This window comes from Dendrobates tinctorius, unplaced genomic scaffold, assembly GCF_039654945.1.
Source record: "Dendrobates tinctorius isolate UK_male_01 unplaced genomic scaffold, ASM3965494v1 ptg000049l, whole genome shotgun sequence".
NCBI classification, from domain to species: domain Eukaryota; kingdom Metazoa; phylum Chordata; class Amphibia; order Anura; family Dendrobatidae; genus Dendrobates; species Dendrobates tinctorius.
Genome location: NW_027361717.1, coordinates 6,014,433 through 6,040,243, shown reverse-complemented (window position 1 = coordinate 6,040,243; position 25,811 = coordinate 6,014,433). Strand labels below are relative to the sequence as shown.

Below are 25,811 nucleotides of genomic sequence, written 5' to 3'. Positions count from 1 at the left end.
GGGGTACCACTGGGTTCTGTATTCGGCCCCCTACTATTTCATATATTTATTAATGATCTAGTGGATGGCTTACACAGTAAAATATCAGTATTTGCAGATGATACAAAACTATGTAAGGTAGTTAACACAAAGGAGGACAGTTTGCAACTACAGACAGACTTGAGTAAATTGGAGAATTGGGCTGAAAACTGGCAAATGAGGCTTAACACAGATAAGTGTAAGGTTATGCACATGGGAAGGAGAAACAGATGCTATAATTACTTACTGAATGGGAAACTGCTGGGGAAATCAGACATGGAAAAAGACTTAGGCATCTTAGTCAATAAGAAGCTAAATTGGAGTGCCCAGTGTCAGGCAGCTGCCACCAAAGCAAATAGGGTCATGGGATGCATTAGAAGAGATCTGGAGACAAGAGATGAAAACATAATTCTCCCTCTGCACAAATCACTCGTCAGACCACACTTGGAGTATTGTGTGCAGTTTTGGACACCGGTGCTCAAGAAAGACATTACTGAACTTGAAAGGGTTCAAAGGCGGGCTACTAAAATGATAAATGGAGTTGGTTCACTACAATACCCAGAAAGGCTATCAAAATTAGGTCTATTTACTCTAGAAAAGAGAAGACTTAGGGGAGACTTAATATATATGTACAAGTATAACAGAGGGCAATACAGAGATCTCTCCAATTACCTGTTTGTACCAAGGACTGTGACAAGAACAAGGGGGCATTCTCTTTGTTTGGAGAAAAGACAATTTCTGCACCAGCATAGAAGAGGGTTCTTCACGGTAAGAGCAGTGAGGCTCTGGAATTCTCTTCCTGAGGAAGTGGTGATGGCCAACTCACTGAATGAATTTAAGAAAGGAATGGATGCTTTTCTTGTGAGTAACAGTATAGAAGGTTACGAATAACAGAATATTATAGGTAGATGGTTGACCCAGCTTAGGGGGAAGGAATTTTTTTCCCTATGGAGAAAATTGGCTTCTACTCTATGGGTTTTTTGACTTCCCCAGGATCAACAATGCAGAACAGCTGCACTAAAAATAGGCTGAACTAGTTGGACATAAGGTCTTCCTTCAGCCTTCAAAACTATGTTACTATGTTACGCTCATTGGGGGACACAGGTACTGTGGGTGTATGCTACTGCCGCCTGGAGGCTGACACTAAGAGAAAATAAGAAGTTAGCTCCTCCTCCGCCGTATACACCCTCGCCCTGACTGCGGGCGGAAACCAGTTTGGTGCAAAAGCAGTAGGAGATCAAACAAAAATTAGACATCAACCTTAATGCAGGTAACAACCTGTCTAGAAAATAATCACCCTAATCTCATACAGAGAGCATATTAATTAAATAAACAAAAGCCAACTTGGCTATCAGGGTGGGTGCTGTGTCCCCCAATGAGCGTCTAGGAGAAAAGGATTTTACGGTGAGTTATCACAAAAAATCCATGTTTTTCCTTCACCTCATTGGGGGACACAGGTACTATGGGACGTCCTAAAGCAGTCCCTAGGTGGGAAATTGACTCACAGATCCAAGCTACATGCACCTCCTGTCTAAAGGTGCACCACCGCTGCTTGGAGAATACTTCTACCCAGGCTCGCATCTACTGAAGCCTGAGTATGGATATTGTAATGTTTAGTAAACGCGTGCAGGCTGGACCAGGTTGCTGTCTTGCAAACCTGTTCCGCCGACGCCTGGTGCTGAAGCGCCCAAGTGGCGCCCCCTGCCCGAGTAGAGTGTGCTCTGATCCCTGCTGAAATCAGCGCGCTTCTTATGCGGTAGGACTCCTGAATAGCCAAACAAATCCATCTGGCTATGGTCGATTTTGAGGCAGCAAGTCCCTTCCTGTGACCTTCTGGGAGCACGAACAGCGAGTCTGACTGACGAAAGGGTGCCATCCACGACACGTACCTCCTGAGTGCTCTCACTAAGTCCAAAGTATGAAAGGCCTTTTCCACACGGTGTACCGGTGCTGGACAAAAAGAGGGCAAGACAATATCCTCATTAATGTGAAACGAGGAAACGACTTTTGGCAAAAAAAAGGAGCAGCTGGTCTAAGAACCACCTTGTCCTTGTGAAAGGTCAGAAACGGGGCTCGACAAGCTAATGCTGCCAGCTCAGAGACCCGCCTGTGATGTTATAGCTACCAAGAACACCACCTCCCAGGAAAGGTCTGACAATGAGACATCCTTAAGCGGCTCAAATGGAGCTTCCTGCAGAACACTTAGGACCAGGTTAAGGTCTCAGGCATCCATAGGTGCCTTATAGGGAGGTACCAAGTGGGAGACCCACTGGATGAAAGTCCTTACTTGCAGGTTGGTCGCAATCCTGCACTGAAAAAGGACGGATAAAGCCGATAACTGTCTCCTGAGAGAACTGGGGGCCAAGCCTGAGTCTGTGCCAAACTGGCAAAAAACTAAGATGTTAGGGACAGAGAATCTCAGTGGAGAATAACCGCGGCGTCGGCACCATGCAAAGAAAAAAAACTTTCCAGGTGTGGTGGTAACTTTGTGCCGAAGTAGGCTTCTGGGCGCTAACCATTGTAGCAACCACTTTGTGCCCAAACCCCGCCTGAGTCCAAATTTAAGATTCAACGGCCAAACCGTCAAACCCAGGGCCCCTAAGTTCGGGGCAGATCGGCCCCTGAGAAAGTAGATCTGGGCGTTCTGATAGTCGCCATGACACGTCGGCGAGCAGCTGCACTAGATCTCCATACCACGCCCGACAAGGACAGTCTGGGGCCAGCAGAATCGCTGGCACCCCCTCTGCCTTGATCTTCTTGATGACCCTCAGAAGTAGTGGCAGCAGGGAAAATAGGTATGGGAGGCGAAACAGGTTCCATGGCAGAACCAGCGCATCCACGGCGATTGCCTGCGGGTCCCGGGCGACCAATACGGACACCTTGGCGTTCACCCTGGAAACCATCAGATACACATCCGGTGTTCCCCACCGATGGCAAATCTGCTGAAAGACCTCGGAGTGCAATGACCATTCCCCGGACACAAGTCCCTGTCGGCTGAGGAAGTCTACCGCCCAGTTTTCTACACTCGGGATGTGGACCGCCGATATCATTGAGTGGTTCCTCTCGGCCCAGTAAAGAACGTGCCCTACCCAGTGCATGGTTGCCCTGCTGCAGGTGCCCCCCTTGGTGATTTATGTGAGCCACCGTCGTGGCGTTGTCCGACTGGATCCGGACTGGACGGCCGGATAGAAGGTGATGAAAACGTTGTAGAGTAAACCAGATTGCCCGTATCTGCAACAAGTTGATCGGGAGGCGTGCCTCCTGCGTCGACCACCGTGCCCGGGTCGTGTGGTGGCAAAAAACCGCTCCCCAGCCAAGGAGGCTGGCGTCGGTTGGGACCACCAGCCACTGATCTGGGGGAAAGGGTTTTTCCCTGAAGAAGGGAGGAACTGGTTGTCCACCACTCTAGTGATTGTCTGACCTGAGAGGACAACCGACATCGGTGATCGAGCGTGGACGGGTTCTTGCCCCAGGACGACAAGAGGGCGTGCTGCAGGGGGCAAAGGTGAAACTGGGCGAACGGGGTCGCTTCCATTGCCGCCACCATTTTTCCTAGAATCCTCATGCAGGAAACGGATGGTGTGAGGGACTGGTTGGCGCAGTACCCACACCCCCTGCCGGAGGGCTAGGGCCTTGTCTCGAGGGAGAATTACCAACCATCGAAATGTGTCAAAGACCATCTCTAAGAAGGAAATCCTCTGGGTTGGGACAAGGGATGACTTCTATACGTTGACCAACCACCCTAAACGGGCAAGACTATCTAGCGTGATGCTGACACTTTCCTTGCATGCCCGCCTTGAAGGGCTCTTGACCAAGAGGTCGTCTAATTAAGGCAATGCGACTATGCCCCGGGAGTGCAGGATGGCCATGGGGACTGCCATGACCCTTGTGAACACTCTGGGGACAGTGGCTAGCCCGATGGGCAGCGATGCAAAATGAAAATGTAGACCGTTGATGGCAAAGCGTAGAAACCTTGATGCGGAGGGAAACTGAAGATATGCAGACAGGAGTCCTGGCTATCGATAGAGGCCAAGTACTGTTCCTGCCCCATTGCCGACAAAACTGAACGGAAAGACTCCCTCCGGAACGGTCTGATCCTGATAAATTTGGTCAGGAGCTTTAGCTCCAAAACGGGCCTGACCAACCCGTCCTTTTTGGGGACTGCAAACAGGTTGGAATAGAAGCCCTGAGTCTTCTCATTTTCCGGTACTGGAAAGATGACTCCATTGTGGCTGAGCGAATTGATGGCTCCTAGTAGCGCCTTTGCCCCGGTATCCACCTTGGGAAGACGGGAAAGAAAAAATCGTCTTGGGGTTACCTGACAAATTCTATCTTGTACCCCGTGGACACCAGCTCTCTCACCCATGTATCAAGCGCGACATTGAGCTAGGCGTGGTGAAACCAGAGTAGGCAACCGCCAACCTTGTTGGTGTCGCCTGGCAGATGCCCGGAGCCCTTTGGCTGCAGATCTTTGGGACCTGGATTGCTTAGCCCGCATTCTGCCCAATGGGTTGGCTCTATATGAGACCTGTTGGTCCCTATTCTGGTTGGGGCGCCCTGACGCAGCGGAATTAGCCGAAAATCACGCCTGAAACTGGTGACGAAACGGCGGTTTGACCTTTTGTTGAGGAAGAAACAACGCTCTTGCCTCCTGTGGAGTTGGGGATGAGCTGATCTAACCTTTCTCCGAACAGATGGCCACACTGGTATGGTAGCGCTGTCACTGACTACTTTGAGGCCGAATCGGCCCGCCATGCCCTAAACCATACAGCTCTCCTAATGGAGATTGCATTTTCGGCCGCAAGTGCCATGCAGTTGGCCACATCCAAAGATGCATTGATCAAGTAGTCCCCCACCATGGCTATTTGATTTACGATTTCTGATACTTCAGCTGGTAGGTCTATGTCTTGCAAGGCTCTATTCAACGATTCTAACCAAGAAATCATGGCCTTGGCTACCCACGTTGTTGCAAATGAGGGAGAGAGTGCTGATCCCGATGCCTCAAAACACTGAGCGAGCCAAGTTCTCTATGAGACGATCCGTGGGATACTTAATAGAAGAACCACTTGGTACGGATAGTAGAGCTTTCCAAACGTGACACAGGTGGCTCCACCGTTGGGGATTCTGTCCACTTTTTACGGAGATCCGGGGCCAAAGGATACCTCGCCTCTGTGTCGTTGCACTATGTCCTCAAATTCAGGGTGACTTCAAAATACTCTAGGGGGACGCTTGACTCGCTTAAATGACACCTTATGGCCCAAAGCCAGAGAGGAATCATCCTCAATCCCCAGCGTCTGGTTGACTGCTTCTATGAGGCTGTCAACCGTTTCCTGACCCCCCGGCGTATCCAGGTCAAGGGGTTCGTCCGAGTCGTAGTCCGAGCCCTGCTCGCTATCGACTGCTGGTAACGGGGAGAGAGAAGCCAAGCTCACGGATGCCGAGGAACCGAATGAACCGGGAGAAGCCGTGTGGGTTCGTTTCCTCCGGGTCGGCCTGGAGAGAGAGCGGCCCCTGCAGGCCGGAGGCTCCTATGGGGTAGAGGACCCCTCTAAGACAGGCGAGCCACTGTCCCTCCCCCTATCTGGGGCTTGAAGGGACTCGATTGATCTCGTGACGCCATGGATTGCGACAGTGATAACGCCCATTCCGGAGGACCTGGTACCCTGGGCTCGGTCACAGTGGAGGGCTCCTGGGCGCAATCGGAATCGCAGGCTTCGCATACTCGCTTGGTCTACGCCTGCGGAAAAGCGGACCGACAGGAGATGCACGCATCGTATAAAAACGTATGCGTCTTAGGTTTTCCTGACATGCTGTACCTGTCAGACCTCCGTGCTGAAAACACCGCCGGGGGAGGGCGCTCTTCGTTTCCCTTAGCGGCACTCTCTGTGGGGCTAGGGGGCAGCACTTACTCCAGTCCTGTGTCCCCTGTGTCCTGGCGTGCAAGACGCTGCTTCATTCTGCGCGCCACACTGCGGGCGGTACTTCCAAGTGCGGCCTAGCTTCGGCCTGAAGCCGGGGCCTTTGTTTCTTCGGCGTCCGCCCAGGCCATGGGGGACGGGGAAGCCGTGACGCAACGCCGGGGGCAGGGACTTCCGGCCACGGCCTAGCGACGGCTGAAGCCGCGGCCTCGATTTCACCATCTGCCCGGGGGCCAGAACCAAGGCGTTCCTTCCAGAAGCACCCAACTCTGCTCACCCGGGAGAAGTTAAGCGCCGCTGCAGGAGCCCTCCCCGGCCATCCTCCTCCGTCCAGCTCAGGTAGAGGGGAGGCCATATGAAAAAAGGATGGTGCAGGCACCCTAACTCCATCTAACCCTTTGCAGGGGTGAGGAGAGGGACCGTCCGCTGCCTTGCCGCACCACAGTCTTCGCATTGGTGGGACAGTGGGGGCCGCATGGACTACACTTGTGCCTCTATGCAGCCTAGGATTTCAATACGCCAGGGTGGACAGGGCTAAGTCCGGCATCATGTCCCACGGTGCGGGAGAGGATACGGACGGACACTCACACATGCTCGCTCGTTGTAGGTTGGGGGAGATCGTCCCCTATCAATAGGGTCCGTCGCCCGTATCTCACCTCCGTGGTCAGACAATATCCCACGCTACAGGAGAGGATATGTGGAGGGATACTCGCACGTGCTCGCCCATTGTTGGTTGGGGGAGATCGGACCCCTTCAATAGGATCCGTTGCCCCTATCTCATCTTCATTGGGAAAAAGGAAAAAAAAAATCAGTCTGGAAACAGACAGACGTGTGCCTCCAACAGACACTAAGCAAAAACTGGTTTCCGCCCGCAGTCGGGGCGAGGGTCTATACGGCGGAGGAGGAGCTAACCTCTTTTTTTCACTTAGTGTCAGCCTCCAGGCGGCAGTAGCATACACCCACAGTACCCGAGTCCCCCAATGAGGCGAAGGAGAAAACGGATGAAGCAACAAAGCAATTGGTTAAGTAAAAATGTTCCCCATGGTAATTTTAAGTGTGGACATTGTCCTTATTTAATTACCATGAGGTAAATCAAACACTGTGTATTGAAGGAGTGTCTCATACTGTTAAGGATTTCATCACGTGCAAAACGACATGTGGTTTACGTGTTATTATGCTGTTGTAAGTCTTTCTATATTGGCAAGACCATTCGCCCCCTCTATGTGAGATTCAGAGAGCATTACAACTCAACTGGTTCAGGTAAGGGGGTTCCACATCTGATCAAACACGTTAGGGAAATCCATGGGGGAAACCCGGAGGTTCTTTCTTTTGCTGATTTGGAAAGGGTGTCTCCTCCAGTGCAAGGAGATCTGCATACGCTTCTATTAAACAAAAGAGAGGCCATATGGATTATGCGCACTCGAGCGCAAGAATCCGCTAGCTTGAATGAAAAATTGGATATGTCCGTTTTCCTGTAAAAAGCCGGTTTTATTGAGTTTTTGCATTGTGTTTATTTGTCTTTTATATGCATTTTAATTGTTATGTATAGTTGCTGTACATGTGTTCAAGCACCGGGGGTGTGGTTTAACTGCCATCCCTCTGTTAAGAGGTGATGTCAGTTTCACTCACGTGTGTGACCAGTAGAAGCGCCACTGCGGCGCGAAACGGCCGTCGTCCATTCCACTCCTGCTCCCATCCTCCCGACGCCGATGTTTTAAAATATTGTAACAAAGTAGTTTGTTTTTTTTTTTTGTCGGTGAGAGCCATCCGCTTCTTTCAATTTTGGCATGCATTCTAGCCCAGTAGTAGGCCTAGAAGGAAGCCGGGGGCTAAATTTGTACTGTGGAGCTGGATGGGGAAGGGGGATGGCGCAGCAGAGGCTACGGATGGCCGAGGGAGCCGGAAATACAGCCGGAAGATGGCTACTTGGCTAATATCCCCTGGTCAGGACCCCATGAATAAGAATCGATATATATAAATATATATATACTATTATTTTTTTTTTTTTTTTAATGGAGCCCCCTGCTGCCGCATTGAATACCAGTCCCTGCAGAACCGCTTCCCTCTTCGCAGAACTGGCGCTGGAAGACGGACTTGCATGCAGACCTCTGGGCCACTGAGACGACCTCGGTGGCCTTCGGGTAACGATTCCGTGTTCCTCCCCTGAGCGACCGGCTATGGGGTGCGGGAGGCAGTGGCAAGGACTAGTCCGCATCTTCGGCCTTGCGGATTCCCCAAACACGCTTGATGTGTTAGGAGGCATGGGGTCCTGCCTGGTAGACACAAGAGGGTACAGTAGTGACGCATTCCCACACTGTGCTCCCGGTCTCTAGGGGTAGAGCGGAGTGACCAGTTACACTCCGTCGCCCAAATCACAGGCTGAACCTGCAAAATAGACATCATTAATAAAAAACAACAAAACCTAAAGGTAGATCTGGGGCTGAGAGCAGCCCATGTCCACCTCCTACTGACACTAAGCTAAAACTGGGTGGGTATATACTGCTGGGGAGGAGGTAACCCTTTTTTTGCATAGTGTCAGCCTCCTCGTGGCAGCAGCATACACCCATGGTTTCCTGTGTCCCCCAATGAAGCGAGAGAGAAAAACTTTTACTGGTGACCAAACATTTGTGGTCCAGGGCACAACAAAACAATATGAAAGTCGTCATATTAAAAATCACGAAAACATGGCAGGGTTTGGGAATAAATCTGTCAGGAGGATTTCTGACTCACTACAGGATCTGGGGAATCTGCGCCAGACACAGTGAGGGCACCTCTGATCTTACATGGATATTGGGCCTATAAATCGTTCACACCACTAATCTAATCCAATTAAGGATTCAATCCCTGAGCTCAGTTTGTTTGTGTATTTGTCATTTATTATGCCATGCCTGTTTTATTTGTTTTCGCTTTTTTGTGCATATATTTGTGTTTCTTCAGATACTTTGCCACACCATGCTTGAAGCAGATACCCAAGAAATCTCGAAAACTTGCTTTGTAACATCATTTATTTCATTTTTGTTAGCCATTAAAAGGTATCATAACTACAAGATTATCTTGTTTCTCCCACTGGAAGAATTCTTTTCTTTCAACTGGCTAACACTGTACCAAACACTTTTTTCCTTTTAGTTTGGGAGGCAGACACGGGTCCGATTTATTTTTCATTCTTTATTTTTTACTTTCTTTATTCTTCTGACATCTAGGTCAGAGAAATCATCTCCTCCAAATACAAGCTAGAATTCTCTACTCCTCCACGAGATGCTTTTTTCAATCTTGCCCTCCACGGACGCCCTGAGAAACATTTCCTTTCTTCTCAATCACGTGCCATTGTTGCGGTTCCTACTCAGGAACAATATAAAGATTTTTTTATTCAAACCTTTTTATCATCCCTAACAGGGACGAGTTAGTCCATCCCATTCTGGACCTACAATTGCTGAACAATTTTGTCCGGCTTCGCCAATTCAAGATAGGGTTCCCTTCATTCGGTTGCCGTCTCCTGGAAACCTGGAGAATTAGCCTATCCTCTGAGGAAACTATCTCCACATCCCAATTTTCCAGTGCACCAGAAGTTTCTCTGCTTTGCGCCCAGCAGTCCCATTTTCAGCTTGTGGCCCTCCCTTCCTGGGTGACCATGGCTCCCTGCATGTGTTCACAGAGGACATGACCACCGCCATAGCACTTCTGCGTGCCGGGGGGATAGAGGTCACCTCTTACATGGTCGACATCCTGAAATATCAGAGAAAAGTGTGCGCTGTATACCACCTTCATGCACCCTGGCCTTGCTACATAAGAGGCACCACGTGGAAGTGTCTCGTATTTGCACACAAGTGTTATGGCCACAACTGGGCAGTGTCATTCCCCCCAATTATTCCAGGAGGGGTCATATTAGCCCGCAGTGTGCAATAACACCCCAAGAATCACTCTAGAGATGCTTTTTATGTAACAACGATGCTATTAATTCCTGAAGCCAATAAGTGACGGTCTGGACTCGCACTCGGTCATCACATCCTGAAGAGAGGGTGGCACAAGCATTTATGGTCACATAAAAGATCACAAGACTCACCAGGTACACGGCTTTCTGGAAAAATGTCGTTGTCTCGAGGATTTTGTGCATTGTGGCCGTCTCCAATTCATCAGGATCTAGCTGGTCTTTTGGAAATGGTATTCCATTGAAGAGAACCACAGGAAGCGGGGACAGTCCGGTCTGCAGGAAGTACTCCTTCCCCGCCTGTGAAAAGTGGCAGAGGGACAGTTACCATCACATTACAGATAATGAGGCTTATAATCTGGATCTGAGACAGCGTTCTGTATGAATAACCAATAGAGAGGAGCGAATAACTTCACAAGGCCAGCTAAGTAGTCCCATGGCCACTGGACGGGAGCCCTGTGAACTGCCTACAACCTGCCCATACTGTGTGCGTCATGGTGCAAGAAAGACATTGCGCCAGGGCGACTAATAACGAGAGGAGCTGGGGATGGCGGCGGATAGCAGGCACTGAAGCAGCGTCCTGATTATTCATCCAATCAACTCTAATATTCACCTTCCCTTTTTCCTAATATCAAAACTATATGCATTACCCATACTCCCCAAATTCAAGACCAAGATGGTGGTGTTGGCAACAACCATTTCCTCCTTTCAGCCAAGTGCTTATGTCCTAGCTCTCAGCAGGGGCTTCCCCCCCCCCCCCAAATCATCCTACGCCGAGAGCTTGTGAGGTGTCACCTCATTAGATCGGGTCTCATCCTCGCCAACTTGCTGACAGTTTTGACTTTCTGCATGTCCCACAGTTCAGCATGACTATTAGTTTTACAGAGGGCGCGGTTACCTTCCTGTTCTGGTCATAAGCAGAGTCCGGGCCCAGAATGCTGCTCGGCTCCACGTACCGGTACTTCTCCTCCAGCACGCTAGTGACGTGTCTCACAGTCAGCCGCTCACCGGTCCGCACCTTGTTGTAGATCTACATGAGAGAACATTAAACCGTTCCAGATCGGTGGAAAGACAATTGGACAGGTTTTCAAAGTTAGGTGGAAACCTTCGAAGAACAAAAGCCCATTCCACCCGGATGTCCACACAGACTGGTGTGCACGTGCATGGTCTGACTGATGACTATCCGCATCCTGAGCAGTGATCGGCTGCAGCAGTGTAACCCGGGGGCCAATGCGGATCATCCCCGGACAGCAGCCATTAACGCTTCTGCCTTCTTGGGCACTACTTATAATACAAAGACAACAGTTGCCCATGTACCGTATATGTTAAAGTAGCCATAAATCCTTGGCAGACCGAAGTTTAGGACTAGGCTTATCACAGGAAGTGTTTTAATTACTAACATTTGTCATATGCAGACAGTATTTCATGATAATTCCTAAAGAAAAAAAAAGATGAAAACCTACTGATACAATCATCTGGAAAGCATCATAATTATCCTCTTCATCAGCCACGTAGTTGAACGTCCTCAGGAGAGCGACCCCGGCATCCTGGAACCCATCCACCTCGTCATCGTCATTCACGACAAACACCAAACCAATCCTGCAAGAAACCGCAACATGAAGCGCCCTCTGGTGGTGAAAGAATGCATGACATACAGAGTGGAATATTTTGTTTTTTATATATTTTATTACATTTTGTAACAAACCTGTTACATTACAGGGGAATGTCTTCAGAAAAACGGTTTATTTAATGGTATTTAAGAAAGTACCGAGTTAATTAAATAGAGACCCTCATCACTTAGCCAGACCAGCGAGCGGGTACAAGAAGCATCTCTAGCCAAGAAGGACCTGGCACACCCCTTCTAAAAGACAGGCCATTGATTTTAATAGTCACAGTGAAATGTTTCATCTCCTGCAAAATGGCACTGCAGAGGCATCCTTCTATCGAAAAGAAACATCCCTTTAAGGAGGCCCTCCTCCCATCAAAATTTGGATCCTCTTAATATACTGCAATCACCATATTACTCGTATATGGCACTGTGTACTTACAATTGCGCATTTCACCCTTCTACCCAGCTTATTCAACTCTTTTCCATAAGGTCTATGACATTACATGAATACAAACTGACTAGCTGAATCCATCTCAGCTCTATGTAGAAACAGGAAGTAAAGCATAGGCGGCCTCAGTAGTAAAAAGTTGGTCACACTCGTCAAACACTATGTTTGACGAGTGTGACCAACCTGTCAATCAGTTCTCCAAGTGATGCTACAGATCGCTTGGAAAACGCTAGCATTCTGCAAGCTAATTACGCTTGCAAAATGCTAGTTTTTCCGCGGGAAAATCGCGGGAATTTAAAATGCGATTTTCCCGCGGAATGGAATTCCGGAACTCTCGCGGTAATTTCCGCGAGAGTTCCGCTACGTGTGAACCCAGCCTTAGGCTTCTTTTTTGCAAGCTAAACATTCCCAGATCCTTTAACCGTTCCTTGTAGGACATAGTATGCAGTCCGCACACCATCCTGGGAGCTCTTCTCTGAACTTGCTCCAGTTTTTCGATGTCTTTTTTAAAATGTGCCCAGAACTGGACACAGTATTCCAGATGAGATCTGATCAATGAGGAGTAGACGGGGACAATTACTTCACGTGATCTAGACTGTATGCTTCTCTTAAAACATCTCCATGTGAGTGGCGGTGGTGTATTGTCCTCCCAGCCCCTCCCATCAGTTCCTGGATCATTTTGCCACTTGGCTTCCACATTTTCTCTCCTGCGACATCCCTACCCTCATCATGGGCGATTTCAACATCCCCATTGCTCTTCCACTCTCCCCATCTGCTACTCACCTTTTATCTCTAACCTCCTCGTTTGGCCTTTCGCAGCTTACTAATTCTCCAATGCATGAAGACGGAAACTCCCTCGACTTGGTCTTCTCTCGACTTTGTGCAGTGGATGATTTTGCAAACTCCCCTCTCCCGCTCTCTGACCACAACCTTCTTTCATTCTCTATCAAGAACTGCCAGGCTGCTCAGGTCACCCCCACTGTTCATACTTCTAGAAACATACAGGCCAATAACACCCAGAAACTTATGAAGAACTTGCTGTCTTGCTGGATGAATTTGCACCCCCTATAAATAGAACACCACAACACAGACGGCGACAACCCTGCAAACACGTTTCCTGCAGCGGTGCTCCAGGTGCGCCGAACGTCTGTGGAGAAAATCCAATCTACACGAAGATTTCATCCATTATAAGTTTATGCTTAGAACATACAACACTGCCCTTCACCTCTCCAAACAAACCTATTTCAACACCCTCATCACCTCACTGTCCAATAACCCGAATAGTCTCTTTGACACTTTTCATTCTCTACTCAACCCAAGAGTACAGGCCCCAACCACAGAGCTCCAAGCTGACGATCTGGCCAATTACTTCAAAGAAAAAATTGACCACATCCGACAGGAAATTATCTCCCAATCACCACATACCATGCACTATCCTCCCTCCCCCACTGCATCTAGCTCACTCTCTGATTTTAAACCAGTCACAGAAGAAGTAGTAAGTAGGCTCCTTGCATCTTCTCGCCCAACCACTTGCACTAGTGACCCATTTCCGTCACACCTCCTCCAGTCCCTTTCCCCTGCTGTCACCCCTCACCTAGCAAAAAAAATCATTAACCTCTTATTCTCTTCTGGTATCTTTCCCACTTCATTTAAAGCATGCCATCATACATCCACTGCTTAAAAAACCATCCCTCAACCAAAACTGTGCCGCTAACTATAGACCGGTCTCTAATCTTCCCTTGATCTCTAAACTCCTGGAACGCCTGGTCCACTCCCGTCTGATCCGCTATCTCTCTGATAACTCTCTTCTCAACCCTCTCCAATCCGGTTTCCGCTCTTTACATTCCACTGAAACTGCCCTCACTGAAGTCTCTAATGATCTACTAACAGCTAAATCTAATGGTCACTACTCCATGCTAATTCTCTTGGATCTCTCTGCAGCATTCGGCACTGTGGATCATCAGCTCCTCCTCACTATGCTCCGCTCCATTGGTATCAAGGACACTGTTCTCTCCTGGTTTTCCTCCTATCTCTCTGATGGCTCCTTTACTGTATCTTTTGCTGGTTCCTCCTCCTCTCATCTTCCCCTTACTGTTGGGGTTCCTCAAGGATCAGTTCTAGGCCCCCTTCTCTTCTCTTTGTATACTGCACCTATTTGTCAAACAATCAGTAGATTTGGTTTCCAGTACCATCTCTATGCTGATGATACTCAATTATACACTTCTCCTGATATCACACCTGCCTTGTTAGAAAACACCAGCGATTGTCTAAACGCTGTGTCTAACACGATATCTGAAACTGAACCTGTCAAAGACTGAACTCCTTGTGTTTCCTCCCGCTACTAATGTACCTATACCCGACATTGCCATTTCTGTGTGTGGTTCCACTATTACTCCCCAGCAACATGCCCGCTGTCTTGGGGTCATACTTGACTCCGAACTTTCATTCGCCCCCACGTCCGATGCGATCACTGGCTCGCTCTTGCTATCTGCACCTCGAAAACATTTCTAGAATTCGACCTTTTCTTACTTTTGAGTCTGCAAAAACTCTTACTGTTTCTCTTATTCATTCTCGTCTGGACTATTGTAACTCTCTTCTAATCGGTCTCCCTCTTACCAAACTCTCCCCCTCCAATCTGTCTTGAATGCTGCAGCCAGGATCATATTCCTCGCTAATCGTTACACCAATACCTCTACCTTGTGCCAGTCATTACACTGCCTACTCATCCACTCCAGAATCCAGTAAAAACTTATTACCCTCACCCACAAAGCTCTCCATGGATCAGCACAACCAACATCTCCTCCCTTGTTTCAGTCTACCACCCTACCCGTGCCCTCCGTTCTGCTGATGACCTCAGGTTACCATCCTCAATAATTAGAACATCCCACTCCCATCTCTAAGACTATACACGTGCTGCGCCAATTCTTTGGAATGCACTTCCCAGGTCAATACAATTAGTCCCCAATCCCTACAATTTTAAGCGTGCCCTAAAAAGGAAATTATTCAGACTGGCCTATCGCCTCAACACATTAACTTAACTATCCCTGTGTGGCACAGTCAAAAGTTTTACCATAACCAGGTTCCCCGCATAATGTTCCCCACATGCCTTATGCATCTATTAGCCCTCTGTGTCTGTACTGTTACACACTTAACATTTTGGCTGGTTCAAACAATCAGGGCAATTGTTACCACCCACCTTTCTTGTCTACCTTTTTCCTCATAGATTGTAAGCTTGCGAGCAGGGCCCTAACTCCTTTTGGTATCTGTTTTGATCTATGTGACTATTGTTATGCTGTAATGTCTATTGTCTGTACAAGTCCCCTCTGAAATGTAAAGTGCTGCGGAATATGTCGGCGCTATAGAAATAAAATTTATTGTATTATTATAATATCCCAGAATGGTGTTTGTCTTTTTTGCTGCTGCATTACACTGTTGACTCATGTGCAATCTGTGATCTATTAGTATACCAAAGTCATTTTCACACGTGCTGTTGCCTAGTTCTATTCATCCCATTCTGTAAAAATTTTCACTTTTCTTGCCCAGATGTAAAACCTTGCATTTCTCCCTGTTAAATACCATTCTATTTGCCCATTGTTCAAGCTTATCTAGAGCCTTGTAAATACTTTTTCTGTCTTCTCAAGTCTTAGGGTCCCGTTTCACTTAGCGACGCACCAGCGATCCCGACAACGATACGACCTGATAGGGATCGCTGGTGCGTCGCTACATGGTCGATATCTCTTCAACACCACACCAGCGATCCCGACAAAAATACGACCTGGTAAGGATCGCTGGTGCATTGTCACACAGCAGCTATTCTGAACGATTCCAGCCTGCGTCCCTGAGTTCTTCGTCACCAACGATGTCGCTCGTCGGCGTCAAACACAGCAATGCATGCTGGCCAGAGGGAAGCCGACAATGAAAAAATAGCCCAGGACATTCGAGCATGATCAACGATATCCAGCGGGGGGGCGGTCGCCACTATGTGTCACATGTAGCGAGATCGCTGGCGAGATCACTGTTGCGTCACGAAATCGGTGACGCATCAGCGATATTGCTAGCGATCTCGCTATGTGAGACGGGGCCTTTAGCTATCCCTCCTAGCTTTGCAACGTCTGCCAATTTTATTAGTTTAACTTCAGTTCCTTTATCTAGATCATTTATAAAAAAATGGTTAACAACACTGGGGCCAGGACAGAGCCCTGTGGTACCCTACTTCAAACACTCTTCCAACTGGATATGCAACCGTTTATTACCACTCTTTAAGAACGATCACTGAGCCAGTTATGAATCCACCTAACCGTAGCCTTGTCAATCCCATACTCAGTCATTTTTTCAGTAAAGATAGCATGAGACACTTTATCAAATGCTTGGCTGAAGTCAACATATATTATATCTACCCCATTTCCATGATTCACCCAGTCAGTGATTCCATCATAAAAGGAAGTTAAATTAGTCTGGCATGACTTGTTTGTTATAAAGCCATGCTGGCTCTGGTTAATGACTGTATTCTTATCCATGTACTTACGCACATGCTGGTTAATAATTTTTTTTAAAGTTTTTTTCCTACTACAGAAGTAAGACTCACTGGCTTGTAATTTCCTGGCTCCATCTTCTTTCATTTTTGAAGACAGGGACAATATTTGCCCTTATCCAATCTTCTTGGACAATTTCTGTCCTCCAGGATTTTTCAAAGATTCTGGCTAATGGTTCTGCAATTTCCTCTCTTATACTACTCAGTACCCTAGGATGTAATTCATCTGGTCCAGGAGATTTAAATTCGGTAAGGCTTCTTTTACACTTACTGTGTTTTTTGCGGCCCGTTATTGCGTCCCGTATCGCCGCAATTTTTACAGTCTGCCGCAATAATGGACCACAAAAAAACTTGCAGATCGCCGTTTTTCAGGTTTCCAATACTATGGAACAAGTTTTGGGAAAAAAAAAAATGGCGTCCCGCAAAACCGGAAGAGACGGTGCACCGCAAAAACAAACGTCCGTTTGCTTTTGTGGCCCCATTGAACTTCAATGGGGGATGTGTCCGTAAGCCGTGAAAAAGATCGAACAGGCTTAATCATTTTTCACGGCCGCAAATACAGCCCTCACGGCCATACGGGACATGGCGCACCGTGGAATTTTTGCGGGCCGATTTTGTGGCCCCATAGAAATCTATTGGGGTCGCAAAAACGGCCAGCAAAAACACGGTAAATATAAAAGAACCCCAAGTGTTCCCTCACATCTCTCCATTTATAGATAGTGTGGATTCTTTTATTCTTTGGACAGCACGGTGAAGATCACCTGATGTTACAATTGCTTTCTTAAAGAACACAGATGCAAAATAGAAGTTAAAAAGTTCGGTCTTCTCAACATCATTTTTGACCACTTCACCCATTTCATCTTGTAAATATCCTATAGCATCTTTGACTTTTATTTTGCTTTTGACATACTCCCAAAATCCTTTTTTTATTGCTTTTGGTCTCCCTTGCAAGCCTCACTTCAATACTGGCTTTAGCTTTGCCCTTCATTCTCTGCAAACAGCATTATATTCTTCTTTAGATATTCCCACCTATTTTTTCCTCTTTAACAAGTGATTAATTTCTGTGTCCATCCATCCTGGTTTCTTTAACCCCTTCACTACCAAGGGTGGTTTGCACGTTAACTCCCGGGCCAATTTTTACAATTCTGACCACTGTCCCTTTATGAGGTCATAACTCTGAAACGCTTCCATGGATCCCGGTGATTCTGACACTGTTTTCTCTTGACATATTGTACTTCATGTTAGTGGTAAAATTGCATTCAAATAACTTGCGTTTATTTGTGAAAAAAAACGGAAATTTGGCGAAAATTTCGCAATTTTCCAACTTTGAATTTTTATGCCCCTAAATCACAGCGATACGGCACACAAAAAACTTAATAAATAACCTTTCCCACATGTTTACTTTACATCAGCACAATTTTGGAACCAAAATTTATTTTCATTAGGAAGTTATAAGGGTTAAAAATTGACCAGCGATTTCTCATTTTTGCAACACCATTTTATTTTTAGGGACCACATCACATTTGAAGCCACTTTGAGGGGTCTATATGATAGAAAATACCCAAAAGTGACACCATTCTAAAAACTGCACCCCTTAAGGTGCTTAAAACCACATTCAAGAAGTTTATTAACCCTTTAGGTGCGTCACAGGAATTTTTTGAATATTAAAAAAAAAAAATGAACATTTTTCACAAAAAAAATACTTCAGGTTCAATTTTCTTTATTTTACCAAGGGAAACAGGAGAAATTGGACTGCAAAAGTTATTGTGCAATTTGTCCTGAGTACGCTGATACCTGATATGTGGGGGGAACCACTGTTTCGGCGCATGACAGAGCTCAGTAGGGAAGGAGCGCCGTTTGACTTTTTTCAATGCAAAATTGGCTGGAATTCAGATCGGACGCCATGTCACGTTTGGAGAGCCCCTGATGTACCTAAACAGTGGAATCCCCCCATAAGTGACCCCATTTTGGAAACTAGACCCCCCAAGGAACTTATCTAGATATGTGGTGAGAACTTTGAACCCACAAGGGCTTCACAGAAGTTTATAACATACAGCCGTACAATTAAAAAATCATATTTTTTCCACAAAAATGATCTTTTCACCCTCAATTCTTATTTTTCCAAGAGTAAAAGGACCCTAAAAGTTATTGTGTAATTTATCCTGAGTGCGCTGATACCCCACATGTGGGGGTAAACCACTATTTGGGTGCATGGCAGAGCTCGGAAGGGAAGCAGCACCATTTGACGTTTCTGGCTGGAATTGAGATCGGACACCATGTCGCGTTTGGAAAGCCCCTGATGTACCAAAACAGTAGAAACCCCCCACAAATGACACCATTTTGGAAACTAGACCCCCCAAGGAACTTATCTAGATGTGTGGTGAGCACTTTGAACCCCCCAGTGCTTCACAGAAGTTTATAACGCCCGGGCGTGAAAATAAAAAAATCATATTTTTTCCACAAACATCATCTTTTAGTCCCCATTTTTTTTCCCAAGGGTACCAGGAGAAATTGGACCCCAAAAGTTGTTGTCCAATTTGTCCTGAGTACGCTGACGCCCCATATGTGGGAGAAAACTACTGCGGGTGTCATGTTGCCTTTGGAGAGCCCCTAATGTAGCTAAACAGTGGAAATCCCCCACAAATGACCCCATTTTGGAAACTAGACCCCCTGAGGAACTTATCTAGATGTGTGGTGAGCACTTTGAACCCCCAAGGGCTTCACAGAAGTTTATAACGCCTGGTCGTGAAAATAAAAAAACCTTTTTTTTTCGCAAAAATGATATTTTTGCCCCCAATTTTTTATTTTCCTAAGGGTAACAGGAGAAATTGGACACCAAAAGTTATTTTGTAATTTGTCCTGAGTAGGCTGATACCCCATATGTGGGGGTAAAACACTGTTTGGGCGCATGGCAGAGCTTGGAAGGGAAGGAGCACCATTTGACTTTTTCAACGCAGAATTGGCTGGAATTGAGATCAGACGCCATGTTGCCTTTGGAGAGCACTTGATGTGCCCAAACAGTGGAAACCCCCCAATTCTAACACTGCCCCCACCCTTATGGGAAATATGTAGATGGATACCATGTTTTCGCATAGGTGGTTTCCTTCATTGGAGACTGCCCTTCCCGTGGTTGTTCCCTCCCGGGGAAAGACCTGGCTAGTTATTGCTTGCGTTGAGAAACATGTGATGGTGTCTCCGCGACTTGTGTTTTGCATATATTTACATATTTCCCATAAGGGATGGGGGCAGTGCCCTAGAATCACTGCGTTGAGAAACATGTGATGGTGTCTCCGCAGTGTTGGATGTTGATCTCCATGAGTTCATTCATCCTCATTTTTCACAGTCTTCTACTAGACATTGCTCCTACTGGCCAGTTTCCTACTCCACAATGATGAGGGGCAATACCCCGAAACAGCTGTCTGTGGATGGATACCATGTTTTGGCATAGTTGGTTTCCTTCATTGGAGACTGCCCTTCCCGTGGTTGTTCCCTCCCGGGGAAAGACCTGGCTAGTCATTGCTTGCGTTGAGAAACATGTGATGGTGTCTCCGCGGCTTGTGTTTTGCATTTTAGTTTGTAGTCTGTTTCTCTTGCTTCTCTATTTTCATTGAGGGTTTAATGTTTTTGTTCTTTCCACTCTAAAAGCGGGGTTCTCAAAAGAATTCATTAGCTGCATATTGTTTCCCAGCCATATATATCCCCTCCCATACTGCTCTAGTTTAATGCTCTCCTGATGAGTGTAGCAAGGCGTCTACCAAATATGCGTTTTCTGGATTTCATAAAATACCACCCATCGCTAGCAAGAAGTCCATCATGCAGGTAATGTACTCCATGGTCAATGAACCTAAAACGTAGACAGTTGTCCACCTGTACAATCCTGTTCAATCTCCTTGGTCCATGTCCATCCACTGGGAGGATGGATGAGACATAAGGTTGTCACGACAGTCGGGGTCTGCTGATGACCCCTTTGTCTGTCATTACGATCTTCCCGTGAAACAAAGTGTTTAGCTGGCGTTCATTAGAGATTGTGATTTTCTCTATACATAGCCTTGCCGATGGTTCGCTATGTATAGCACAAGAGATCAGGTGATAACGGCTTCAAGTCCCCTAAGGGGACTATTGAAGGAAACCTGTCACTACATTTGACCTATGTAAACTATTAATTTGGGTGTACAGGTTATAGGCTGCTGAAAAAAGTCCTACCTGTAAGGCTCATATCAGATGTGGTGTTGACGATAAAACCTCTTTTATCACTTTACATAAATGACCTCTTCCAAGCTCTGGGGCAGATGCTGCCTGGAAGGAAAGTCTGCCTCCAAAAATTATTTTACATGAAAGGGGACATTACCAGTGTGATATGTACTGATTACCAGAGTGATGGCCACTCTCCGGTCTCCTGATCTCACAGCAGAGCTGCATGTGATTATGCCTCACACATCTGCAGGTTCCTCTCTCCTTACATCTCACAGGCAGACAGTGGTGTAATACAGCAGAGCTGTGAGAGCTGCAGCAAATGTGTTTGTAAGGAGACAAAAGTTCAGTTCTACTGTTCTGCGTTACTTACTTGTCTCACACTGGTAACTCCCCCTTCAAGCAGAAATATCTTTCAGGTAACATCCTCTCCAAAGCCTAGAAGAGGCCATTTAGAAACCATAAAAATGTTTTGCTTTCTATGGAGAAGACATCAGATTGCAGATATCAATGTACAATGTATCATTTAATTCAGCTTCCAATGACTTGCATGCCGGGTCAGTTTTACCATATAGGAAGCATGTTAAATAAATTTCACTTTTGTTGGCAATTTTTGCAATACACTTTGAATTTTTTTCCTGCTTTTTCAATAAATCACTTGATAAAATTAATGGTATCATTCAAATGCACAACTCGTCCTGCAAAAAAACAAGCCCTATTGACGGGAAAATAAAAAAGTTTTGGCCCTGGGAAAAAGGGGCGCAAAGAAGGAAAGCGAAAAAAAAAAAATGGAAAATCACCGGGGGTAAAGGGGTTAAAAAAAATATATTAAATGGGTTGTAGACGCTTGGTCAGAAAAGCAGATTCAAGCCAAGTTAATTGTACTAATGAAAAAGCCATCAATAGTGAACAGAACTACCCAAGTAAATGAAGCTGACGACTGTCGGGCAAAGCTCCGGCTTCTCCATCTGTCATACAGTTCAGTGCGGCCATTAATTTTCCTGCAGGATCCCTGCACTCGGGCTGAGTATCAAAAAACTGCTCTAATAAAGGAGGTTTTCTACACAGGACAACCCCTTTAAGTAACAATAATCTTCACTATTGTGGACAGATCTAGTAAAGAACTGACCTGAGCGGCATGTGATTATTGAGGAACATCTCTGCTACATTGATCAGCTCAGACGTAGACTCCTGCTCCGGGTCAATGAAAAGTACCTGGGGACAAACAGAAGAATAACTCAGGGACCAAGCTAGGAATGCCAACTCATTTATTAAAGGGACTGTCAGCACAGAATGACGTCAAACTAAGTCCCACCGCTCGGTGCTTCACAGTGGGGTCAATCATTTCCATACCGCTTCCCGCCTGCTCGTTTTCCCACCATCTCCCCATTTGATTGGCAGCTCTAGCTTCAAAGAACCACAATAGGGTGGAGATAGATGGAAACCAGCAGGTGGGGAGGTGTATATAAATGATTGGCCGCCATGGAGCACCGAGCTCCTGTACTGGGTCTGAATAGAGATTCAATGCTGACGGGTTCCCTTTAAGGCAGTTTCCGCAAAGCTTCACTCACAAGTAGTGACCGCGCTGTAGCTTTTTGATGGTTGTTACCTTTGTCGCAATATTCATTTTTTGCTGCAATTTCAGCCACTACAATTTGTTTTGTGTGCAATTCAAGTGAAATCTCTGCAAAAATTATGTGGGTTTCTCCCGCTATTTTGGAGACCCAGAGCGATAATGTTCCCTGGTTGCAAGATGTGAACGCAGCCCGACTGTCATCCTCTATAATGGAGCGCAAACAGGCAATATTCACTTCAACACCACCACCCGAAAAAGGGGAGAGTGTAAAACCACTGATAGACGACCACAGATCCGATATAAAAGAATGTATATATCTTTATTAGGACACATAAACAGATCCTGGACAAAACAGTGCTCGAAAGTGCATTAAAATAATCCACGCACCATGGGAAACATAGCATGGGGTATACGCGCAGACCCCCCTGAGACTCCTCACTACCACCCTTTTCTGGTAACAATTACCGCTTCTTTCGCTGTATGTAATTTTGGATTAGGGAGCAATAACTACTGCATAGTGGTTATAGAGGGTAGAGGGTTTGAGATGATTCTCAACTTTTTGAATCTTCCTCGCACAGTGAGACGTTAGTTGTATGGTCTGTTGTCATTTTTTCTTTGGGCCCGTTTGATATAAATAATAGTCATAATGAGGCATTTGTATCACCATTTGGTGGTGCATGTTTATAGTGACACCCTCTGTCTATTATTATAGCGGCTCTCTGATAATATGTTTAGGTTACATCATTTTTTCATACAGTGTCTATACATATACACATATATATTCATTTACATTTATTTATTGGCCGTGTATATTTATATAATATGTTATTAGGGCTGGTACGTTCAAAATGAATATTGAAGATACTATGATATAGTGTCAATACTGTATATCTATTTATGTGAGGATATCTTAATGTCCTTTTTGGACTATATTATCATAGTTCTTTAGGGAGGTCTGCTATGTTTCCCATGGTGCGTGGATTATTTTAATGCACTTTCGAGCACTGTTTTGTCCAGGATCTGTTTATGTGTCCTAATAAAGATATATACATTCTTTTATATCGGATCTGTGGTCATCTATCAGTGGTTTTCCACTCTCCCCTTTTCATAGTTGTCTTTAGCGACTGATCTATATTTAGGTCTTACACAACAGAGGAGGCATCTAGGTGTAATTTATTATGCCAGGAATATGTCCTCCTGGTCTGATTGTGGTTATGAGTATTCTGTTTTACACCACCCGAAAAAGTATATTGGGCATCCCAAGCATCTGAACCCATACAGAGTAGACATTAATACTAGCGATGGGCGAACGTGCTTGTGTAACGTGTCACCCAAACATGCTCAGGTGTTATTGGAGTATCTTGGGCGGCTCGAGTAATATGTTCACGCCTCTGCGGCTGCATGTTTTGCTTCTGTTAGACATGCCAGACAGCCGCAACACATACGGCAATCCCTGCCTAACAGGCAATCCCCAGGTTTAATCACGTTGCCGCAGGGACTCGAACATATTTTTCCAACACGCCAAAAACACTCGGCTAGCACCCGAGCATGCTCAGATTACACCTTATATGTAAAAACTGGCCCCTTAGACTTCTTTATTTAACCCTTTCTGATAATATTATTCCTTGTGTGCGATTATAGTTCCCTTTTAACAATTTTACATTTCTTTAATAAGCCATATAAAAGTTAAAAATCACTTACAAAGTTGTGGAAGTTCTTGCGGATTTGCCGGATGACTCCGGGGAAGGTGGGTCGGAGCAGCTCCTGAACGCTGTAAGGCCAGGAGGTGTACCTGCTGTCCAGCTCAAGGTTATTCACCCACTGCAGAAGAAGCAGAACGTGAGGCTGAATGTGGGCTCCAGAAAATGAGTAATGACGGAGCCTGAAACGCGTCTGTGGCTATATATGTGATGATGGGATGTTAAGAGACATAAGTTTTAAGGATCTTCATTGGTGGAATTGCTTCTTTATCTACAATGGACATGCTCAACGCCGTTCCGTTTATTCCCTATGGGGTTGTCAAGCGTTTTACTCAATTTTTTTCCGGCAACGACAGAGAATGCATGGAGAGGTGGTTGGGCATTGGACCGGTAGCTCCCTTTTTGTAAAGGGCATAAAAATGCACCACTTAGAAGAAAAATGTCCCAATCTGACAATCGATGCATGACCCAGATGGACACCCACTGATCAGCAAGTTATCACTTATCTTGAGTACAGCCCCCCCAAATCTTTTCAGAGGTCATCACTGTCTTCATTTGCTTCTGGGTGTAAATGAAATCTATGCAGACTAGGACCTCACCCTGGTTAAGGAACGCTATCATTATTGACTTAAAGGGTCATTCCAAATACGTTAGCACTGGCACCGGATTTACGGGACTATATCGGAACCTATAGGGATAGTATTCACTGTACAAGAATAAAAGAAATACATTTTAATGGTCCGTATGGGCGCTGGTGCTCATCTTCTCTAGTCATACCAAGTGCACCAAGTGGGGGAGTTAATTCAACGCCTGTGATTGACCTTGAAAACACATACGTTATTCGGAAACCTGTGTGTCCTATTTTGTCCAAATTAAAATGTCACCAAAAGGCAGAAAATATCCATTGTAATCACAAGATAAAAGAATCTGTTCCTCCACCTCCCATGAGATCCCACACGAAAAGACAGAACCTGTGCCCCTGATCTAAAAAGAAACCCAATCCGAGCACCAGCTCATGGACTCTGCGGCCAGAAACGGACAGAAGATGTGGCTTATTAGTGATCAGGCTGCAGTGCTTGGCACATACAAAAAACGTCGTTCCTCCATCTGAAAGCACGACCATAAATGCAGACATGCCGAAGTCAGGACGAAATCTGTGGTGGGTGTAAAGGAGGGGAACGCAAGCTGCTCCACAACACATGTAGTAATGGAGTGATATAACTATATATCTGTTCTGTGCCGTACTACTGTACAATATGAGCGGAGTTACCGATATAGCAGGACTGCGGATGTCCACGGCATAGTCCGAGTTAGTCGGCTGGATGTTGAGCTTGAGAACATCATGGAGGGCTGAGCCCTCAATACCCAAGCGGTGGAGACCTTCCATCACCCGAGCTTCATTACGCAAGACATCAAACAAGCTGCAATAAAAAAGAGAAACTGGGAATGTTCAGGTGCACACGGCAGTGATCACATGGTGAGCTGTACTATGATGTCACATTTATCATATATACAGCATAAGCCATTTCTTTTCTGTGTTTTTGCAACCGATTATGAGCTTTTTCTATAAAAAAATGAGCATATGCACTGCAATGTAAAAAAACATTTGCTGTGCACGTTTCATCAATCTGAAATTTCTCTTAAAAAAAAAGTAAAACTAAACTTTTACTAGAAAGAGATAAAAAGGGTACATAAAAGTATGTGATGTCCAATACAACAAGCAAAATACAAAATTGATGGGTGTGCCAAAAAAGGAACCGCCTAAGCGAAAAATTAACAGATATGCTCAAAAAAGTTCTACGCATAACAAACAAGTGTGTGCAATTATTGAGCATATTGAAATATCAAGAAAATATGTTCTCTGTAAAATAGGTCACAAAGTACAAAAGAATAGT

The 25,811-nt window shown here is 45.9% G+C and overlaps 1 protein-coding gene across 6 annotated transcripts in view; it reads right to left on the bottom strand.

Annotated features, from left to right (window-relative positions):
- The window catches only part of UGGT1 (UDP-glucose glycoprotein glucosyltransferase 1), a 138,180-nt gene that overhangs the window by 74,430 nt on the left and 37,939 nt on the right, over positions 1-25,811 (bottom strand). For all 6 annotated transcript variants that reach the window (XM_073576459.1, XM_073576460.1, XM_073576458.1 and 3 more), the window contains 6 exons: positions 25,187-25,337; positions 23,918-24,037; positions 21,770-21,855; positions 11,325-11,460; positions 10,760-10,891; positions 9,997-10,161 (listed from right to left, as the gene is read on the bottom strand). In XM_073576459.1, the coding sequence (XP_073432560.1) occupies positions 9,997-10,161; positions 10,760-10,891; positions 11,325-11,460; positions 21,770-21,855; positions 23,918-24,037; positions 25,187-25,337 (790 nt within the window). The remainder of the gene's footprint in view (positions 1-9,996; positions 10,162-10,759; positions 10,892-11,324; positions 11,461-21,769; positions 21,856-23,917; positions 24,038-25,186; positions 25,338-25,811) is intronic.